This window comes from Alosa alosa, chromosome 10, assembly GCF_017589495.1.
Source record: "Alosa alosa isolate M-15738 ecotype Scorff River chromosome 10, AALO_Geno_1.1, whole genome shotgun sequence".
NCBI lineage: Eukaryota > Metazoa > Chordata > Actinopteri > Clupeiformes > Clupeidae > Alosa > Alosa alosa.
In genome coordinates, this window is record NC_063198.1 from 10,098,329 (window position 1) to 10,106,725 (window position 8,397).

Here is an 8,397-nt window from a genome sequence, read left to right on the forward strand (position 1 = left end):
ATGGACGAGGGCGAGGGGCAAAGAACTCCCCGATGTGCAGCGGAGTCCATTAATTCCGTATAACTGGACAAACCTTGAAGGCCGTTATCGCGCTTATCACTCGGTTGCCACTGTAAAGCCATGCCTTTATAGCACGCAAAGGAAACATGAGGTTCCGTTTAAAGTTGAAAGATGATGTTTGTGTAGCTAAATAGTAAATAATAAATAAAATATTAATGAAAAGTCAAAAAGTGTTTGTTCACAGTATTTGTATTTATTTAATACATTGTGGTGTGTGTGTGTATATAAAGTAGGCTATATACTCTTTTGATCCAAATTCAGTCTCTGCATTTATCCCAATCCTCAATTAGTGAAACACACTCAGCACACAGTGAACACACAGAGAGGTGAAGCACACACTAATCCCGACGCAGTGAGCTAGCTGCTACAGGGGCACTCGGGGAGCAGTGAGGGGTTAGGTGCCTTGCTCAAGGGCACTTCAGCCGTTCCTACTGGTCGGGGTTCGAACCGGCAACTCTCTGGTTACAAGTCCGAAGCGCTAACCAATAGGCTAAACTTTCTGTCAATGAAGCCAGAATATATATACAGTAGCCTCACATAGAGCCTTGTTTATGTTTTTAACCAAATGATATCTGCTCTTAGTCAATCATTTGTTAGTGTCACAAGGTTGGTTCGTTCGCCGCTCACGGGCCTCGCACCTTGACACCTATTTTTTAGTCTATGCTTGACACACACACCGCCATCGGAGACGAACGCTCTAACCACTGAGCTAAAAGCCCAGGCTTCCAACTCGGTGTTTAAAAGCGTTCGTAAGGTAAGGGCTGTGAGGATTTACACGGGCAACTAGCACGCTAGCTCAGTCTGCCTCCGTTACATTAGACTATGTTACTGCATTGGACGTTGTGCTGCGTCCCAGCAAAGATTCTAGAACTCCACTCTTCAAGCCTGTCTCAAAAAGCAGGACAAAACGCGTCCTGCTTGATGTTGCGCAGGACGCAGCCCATACAAAAATGTGATATATGGCAATATATGTAAATCACATATATTATGTATATGTCAATGTATGCCTCAGACATATAAGTCACATATTTACACATACATGTCAAATATATTTCAAAATATAGCAAAATTGGCCGTTTTTATATATGTCACATATATTTTCCCAGATATACAAATATATTACAAATATATGTCAGTTGCATATATGTTAATATATGATAAGTTATGTATTTGTACGCATACTAGGGATATCAATATATTGCAAATATATGTCTATGGACATATATTTGCACTCATATTAGGTAAATATATTGCAAAATATTTGTAATGTTCTGAATGTCACATTTATAGAAATATGTCACAATATATGTATATTTCAGAAATATAACATTGTTGATGTTCCAAAGAAAACACACAAAATATTTGTTTAACCTTTTATTAAAGTTTATTTTTTCCACACAAACAGTGAGTAAACTCTCCAGGTAGAAACTTTTTTTCTCTGTATGGAAGTGGCACACATTGATTTGGCAGAATGCACTCAGTGTTCTCAGGGCAGCAGTCCTCACAAATCACCACCTGCAAACAGGGAACAGAGAAGATTAATATGCTGTAAAACACACAGAACATGAAAAGACCATCACTGAAGCACTACTACCTTCACATGCATCTTTAATAAACACACGCCTTGGCACAAGTAAGCTTAAATAAGAGCTATGAGATGAAGAATATGTAGCCTAATGATCCATACATTGACAAGATTTGGGAAAGATTCTTGAAAGTTTGGAGTCTTTTAACTAATGCCCCCCATTCAAGCTCTACTCAAAAGACTTTCAAGAATCTTCCCCAAATCTTGTCAAAGTCTTCTTTTGTAAGGATGGCTTAACACTACCCTTCACAAACTAAAGATCCATAACGTTCACGTTAGCCTGCATGGTTATTAGCAGCCACTTTAAATGTAGCCTAAGTTATTAATAGCTAGGTTAGCTAACTTACTTACACCTGATATTTCATTCAAACTAAAACTTATAATCATAACGACATCTCAGACAGGCTTGTTGTTGGATATGATGTTAACTATCATTCTAGATATTCCACATAATGGTAAAGTTAGTTAATGGAAAAGTTAACATTAATAGCTAACATCGCTAATGTTAGCAATATTAGCTCGCTAACGTTATCGATAGCTAATTGATAACATTAACGTTAGCTAATTCTAACATGATGGTTAGACTGTTAACAAACGGATTTGGTTAACATTATAAAAACAATATTTTTTTTAAATAATTCCCATTTACTAAAGGCCTTCTTACCTTGGATATGATGACAGCAGAGTTTGCACAGCTTACAAAGTCAGATGCATGACAGGACAGAAAAGTGACGGTTGAAGTCACCGTGGTTGGTGCAAAGATTGTTAAGGCGGAGCAAGATACTTCGTCGTAGTTCATGTCTATGGGCGCGAAATGGGGATCGAATCCTATCTGCATAAAGAGGCGTGTCGATTACGTATTGATGAGCATACGTTGCAACAGGCCAACAGCAGCGGCATAAATAACCGGCGCACACCTGATATAAAGTCGATTTTCTCCAGACTGGAATGCTCAAAAATGCTAAAAATGTACCTGAAATGTTCAGAAGGGTTTGAGGATCATGATAACGTGCCCGAAATTCACATTCCTAACTCTATAGAACCAAGACCTTAGCATATGTGGTAAAATTCTGAGCTATGCCCATAGACTTCAATGGAGCAGTCGCTGCCTCTGCTCTGCATAAAGGGGGATTTTGCGATCCGGGTTCCCGGAAGTGGCTCCTGATGAAATATCTTGCTCCGCCTTAACAATCTTTGGTTGGTGTTCAAAAGTCAATCAAGGGTGGGGGATGGGTATTTCTGTGTGCGCATGCGCATATCAAGATACTACAAGCATCCGTTATATTTAAAGTAGCTTTGGCCTCACACATTTTTGTATGCACATGGTGCAACGCAAACGCTCCACACAAAACATTGACACATAAGGCAAAAGATGCCGAGCAGCATAGTCGACACCATACCTGTGACGCCAAGACATAAACAAATATATTCACACTAAGTTCTCCATTTGGAAAATAAGTAGGCTAATGGAATCTAGTGTATGGATATGTATGCCACCATATATGGAGACTACAAATATGTCTGCCACATATTCACACATAAAGTTCTCCATATATTTAGAAAATAATTAGTGGAATCTAGTGTATGGATATGTATGCCACCATATATGGAGACTACATATAAGTCGGTCATATATTCACACATAAACTTCTCATTACATTTGGAAAACAAATAATTGGATATAGTATATGAAAATATATAGCATCTTATATGGGAAATTAAAATATTTTGTATGCATGTATGGACATATAGCTTTGCATATATGTTTGACATTAATATTTGAATCGCATATATGTCCATATAAGTAAAATTATAAGTCCCTGTTATTTGACATATATGTTCATATATTGCCATATATCACATTTTTGTATGGGAGGACAGGGCATTGAAAATCAGGACTGTCCTTCCTAAAGCAAGACGTCTGGCCGCTGGTTTAGCTGCTGATTTAGCTGCTGGTTTAGCAACTGGTTTAGCTACTGGTTTAGTTGCTGGTTTAACTGTTGGTTTGTTGCTGGTTTAACTGCTGATTTGTTGATGCTGTAGCTATGTAGGTATGACTCACTCATCTGCGTCCTCCACAGACAGGAAGTCTGCACTCTCCCATCCTCCGGCTGCCCCCTGCACAGGGTGATACCTGACATCCAGCTCCACGTACACCTGAACACAGCCAGCAGGACAGCTAATCAGAGTAGCATACTTTAGCATCCACGGTGGGAAGTAGGACTCAATTCCTTAAAATCTTTAAACTATTTATTTCAAGATTTTCTTTCATCTACCTTGATGTAAGAGTAGGCCTACTGTTAACGTGTGACCACTCTGGAAAATTATAATAAGTGAATGTTTATGTCATGACTAAAGCAGCATGTAGGCTGTATCACAGACCAGGAATGTTGCAGAAAGCTGCTTTTATGGTTACCATGGAGGGATATCAGTGTTAATTAACACAAAGGCATGTAGAACCCTAAATATCACTTCTAACACACCATCCCCTACAGGCTGTTTTCACACTGAGATGCAATTAAGCCAACTGATTAAGGATAATAGCCTATCTCTGACAAAGCTTTCAGCTTCTTGGTAATGACATTCTCTCTCTCTCCTTCACTCTCCTCCTCTCTCATGTAGATTCAAATGTAAAAATCTGGTATATATATATATAGATATAAGACATTGGGCCTCATTCACCAACCGTTCTTACGAAGAAATTTGTTCTTAAAACCCACTTACGCAGTTTTTACGAAGATGGTATTCACCAATGTTTTGTTTTTAAGAACAGAATCTACGAACACTCAAGAGCACTCTTAGGCACATTTGAGAACTGACTTGTTTGTGCAAAATAAATGTTTTTATAGCCTACTAGCTGTTCAATTCCTGCAGCAGTGCTTTCGCTTCAAAGCGTGTGTCATATATGGTAATCAAACTGTCTTGCTTATGTAGTGTATAATATACGCTACAAATGAAAGTTGGTGCCTCAACCTCAATTTGTGTGCACACAGCCCTGCAGTATTATGCCCTTTTATGGGGATTGACAGAGTGTTTACCTATGCTAATGAAGAACAATTGGCACGCCCTGTCAACTTAAGATGGAATGGGATTCAGCATGATAAGAACGAAACTGCGAACAATTCTGAGGTTTAAGAACACCTTCGTGAATCTGCTTAAGAGTTTTCGTAGGACCTTCTTAAGAACACAGTTCAGAAAATTCTTAGGAAGATATTGGTGAATGAGGCCCATTGATTCTAAAGAATATGTAGGCCTAAATATTACTTCATGACCAAGGTTACACATTTTCCTTTCAATATATCAAAATATTTAAAAGACATTTAATGGCAGGTTGCACTAAAGTGTAATGTTGCAATAAACGGCCTTTTCATCCCCGTCCAAAATCAGTCACTCCCCTTATGTGACTGCACTGCGATGGCCGTGTTGCCCAGCAATATTGGCCAGACTCTCGGGGGCCTGCGGAGCAGGAGTATGGGGGTGCGGTGGGTGGCAAGTGACCCTTACATCGGTCAGGCTGTAGTGAGCATCTGTGAGGCGCTCCCTCAGCACCAACCTCCCCGCTGTCACCACATGCTGCAGACTGATCACCAGTTTCCCCAGCAACCTGAAAGACGTGTCAATCACACCGGGCACATTTGTCAGAGTCATTCAATACACAAACATGCGACACACATACACACCACACATAAACACAGACAAAGACACAAATATCTACACACACAATCTCTCTCTCTCTCTCTCTCCTTCTCTCCCTTTCACACACACACACACACACAAAGCAACAACACAAACTGCAGTAAAGCAGGGAGAAAAATCTGTTGTGTGTGAGACATAGCAGAAATGTCAGGGAAAAAACACACTGGAATTTCAATGTATATTTTCACAGAAAATGCAGAAAATGCTGTTATAAATGTCTTCAATAAAGATGAGGTTTTGGACCAGGATTAAGTCCTGATGCATAATAGTCGAGGTTAATTGAATAAAGTCTTTTGGCAGCTAAGTGTCATCCCTCCTCTTCATGGACTGCTTGATTGAAGCAGCTTTAAATTGCATTTTAAAGCAATTTGCCCTGGCAGTTTTAATCCTAAAGAAGCTTGCCTTGAATGTCAGGGAAATGTCAGACTGACACATAGTGATTTCTCTAAAGCAGACTGAGAGCTGATTTAGGCTGGGTGACTGACCGGTGGCTGAACATCTTGCTGCAGTTGTAGACGCTGATGGACAGGACCTCGTCTCTGATGATCTTCCCATAATGAGGCCATCGGAAGTGCTACAAACACACACACACACACACACTTTATTTATTGGATGTGATTTTAAACACATACATATAAATAGCATTAACTGCTTGCTAAGTGGTCTTTTCTTTACCCTTTAAGGAATATGAACAAAATTGCTTTCTCATTCCATCCAACATAAAAACAACAATAAAAGAGGTATTGTTCATTTTCTCCTGTCAGTTAATATTGGCTGAAATTAAATGCATGAACAGATAACATAACAAAGGGGAAAACATGAAGAAAAGACAATATAATCTGCTCGTGACTGATGTGCAAAGTGAATAGACAGAAAGGAAATAAAATCAAGCAAAAAAAAAAAAAAACACAAGAATAATCATTAAACATAAATCCAAAAGTGTCTCCAAATAACACCTAGTCACATTTAAGTCCACAGAAAAGCTAAGAGAAAAGCACATCAATCAATTGTGGCCTCCCCTTTAAAAGGCTAACTGTAGAGACCTAGGTACATTTCATCCCTGTCAACAAGCACCACTGAGTCCTGCAGAGAGCTCTGTGTGAAGCAACTGTTTGCCAAGTGGGAAGAATGTACAACAGTCAAAGGGGTGCCAGGTTAGCTGATAATGAGTCAGAATAGCAACCTGAGCAGCTGAAAGCGCTGGGTCTAATCAAGAGAACTCCTGTCTCCTTGAACCGGCACAATATCAAACACGTGACACTTTTTATTTCATTTATATAGTCAGCTGACACATTCTCCTTAAACCACTTGAGGAGCAGGATGTGTTATCAGATTGTGGGGAATATGTGGGAATTAAACCCATGACATACCACTCCATCAACTCTATCAGTTACAGTTTCACACAATGTATTATGCAGTGCCTTATGATACTTGGAAGATGCCTTCAAAACACAGATGTGTACCAAATCAAACTAAACTAAAACACGAATCTGCTTAATGATTGATAAACTGTACATATAGGATGTGCCACGTATTGTATGCGTTGCTATATTGTTAACAATAATGTGCATTTCTCTGTCTAAATAAAAATGAAAGTGACTTGTGTCTGAATACAATGGTTACATCAAGTGATAACAGTCGAAAGCATTAGACAATGGTTTTTAGTCTGTGCAACTTCGGTATTGACAAACACAAAACACATTCAACCGCAATTAATCTTCACCACAGAGATCAACTGCATCACACTTCACAGGCCACAGCAAGAAAAACGATTTAGAGAACAGTGAGGGCCAAACTCACCTCGTTGAAGATGGCAATGTTCTCACACTGAAGGATCTTGGTTTTATGTGTAAAACCTGGTGAGGAAATAACATCTATGAACATTCATGCAGAACACATCATTGATTACATTCATATTTAATGAAAGTATTGTATATAAATCATTATCCCCAAGACACCAACAAGCTTGAGTGTTAATGTCACTGAAGGAGTAAAATTCAGCACACATTTTTTTTGTATTTGGTCTTTTCAGTGAAGAGAATGCTTCATGAACCAGACCCTGAAAAACCTTAACTGAGCATGTGCAGTTATTTTACTCACCTCTGAAAGAGAGCTCGACTTTGCGATCATATTTCCCTGGCAAGTTAGTGATCCTCTTTAGATTGACGGTGATGGACATGGTTCTCTCTCTATCAAATATGACACCTGCCACTACAGGGATTCCGTTACAAGTGTTTGGTTATACATTCTGCTACCCTTCCATCCACCTGTGTCTTTTCAGCCGTCTATCTGCCAAGTGCCAGCCCGCTCCCTCCTCACCTGTGTGTGACTACCGGTGCGGTACAGTACAGTGGAGGAAGGAGGAGATGAGGGGCATTTCAGGCAAAGTTTAAACACCTGAGTCACTGAGCCTGTTGAGTGAGACACAGGAGTGAGCCAGGAACACACATAGCTGACTCCACCTTGAGGAACTGAGCTACTACCAAGGCGTTTGCTCTTGGGTACGAGGAAGCACTAGCTACAACTCCAAAGCAAACAAACACAGACCCGTTTTATTCAAGGTAGCTATGGTGGTTTTAAAGGGAGAGCGTCCACATTGCGGTCAGATAGACAACGTGTGTAGTGATGGATGAGATTGATGTCACTCAGTCTTTTCACAGTTATGTGGTGTATGTTCACAGATATATTAGAAACAGATGTAGGCTAGGTCATGCTATGAAAACAAACTGTTGGCTAATACTTTTGGGACAATGTATGACCTAAATCACTGCATATCTTTATAAAACTCAGACATATAGAAAGCATGCAGGCCTAAAACAGCAAGAATATTAACATGAAATACAACTAAGAAAACAAGGTTCATTGGGCAATTAACTATTAATAAAATCATCTCTCACTAAAATATTGGTTTGTGGTAAAAGACAAACAGATGGTAAGAACACCTTGAAACAGTAGAATAGTTAGGCCTAAGCTATGCGTCCAACATTATCAGTCACAAAATTGCTATTTTGATTGTGACTGTCCATTTCTTAATAGTAGCTATAACTGATTTGGCA

General features: G+C 39.4%; 1 protein-coding gene across 1 annotated transcript in view; it reads right to left on the reverse strand.

Moving 5' to 3' along the window:
• Nucleotides 1-7,582, reverse strand: part of LOC125301718 (fer-1-like protein 4) — a 41,940-nt gene extending 34,358 nt beyond the window's left edge. The window contains exons 1-5 of the mRNA XM_048254422.1: nt 7,442-7,582; nt 7,142-7,197; nt 5,827-5,915; nt 5,150-5,249; nt 3,708-3,802 (exon numbers count right to left, since the gene is read on the reverse strand). Of these exons, the coding sequence (XP_048110379.1) occupies nt 3,708-3,802; nt 5,150-5,249; nt 5,827-5,915; nt 7,142-7,197; nt 7,442-7,520 (419 nt within the window). The 5' untranslated portion in view covers nt 7,521-7,582. The remainder of the gene's footprint in view (nt 1-3,707; nt 3,803-5,149; nt 5,250-5,826; nt 5,916-7,141; nt 7,198-7,441) is intronic.
• Between the last annotated feature and the right edge of the window lie 815 nt (nt 7,583-8,397).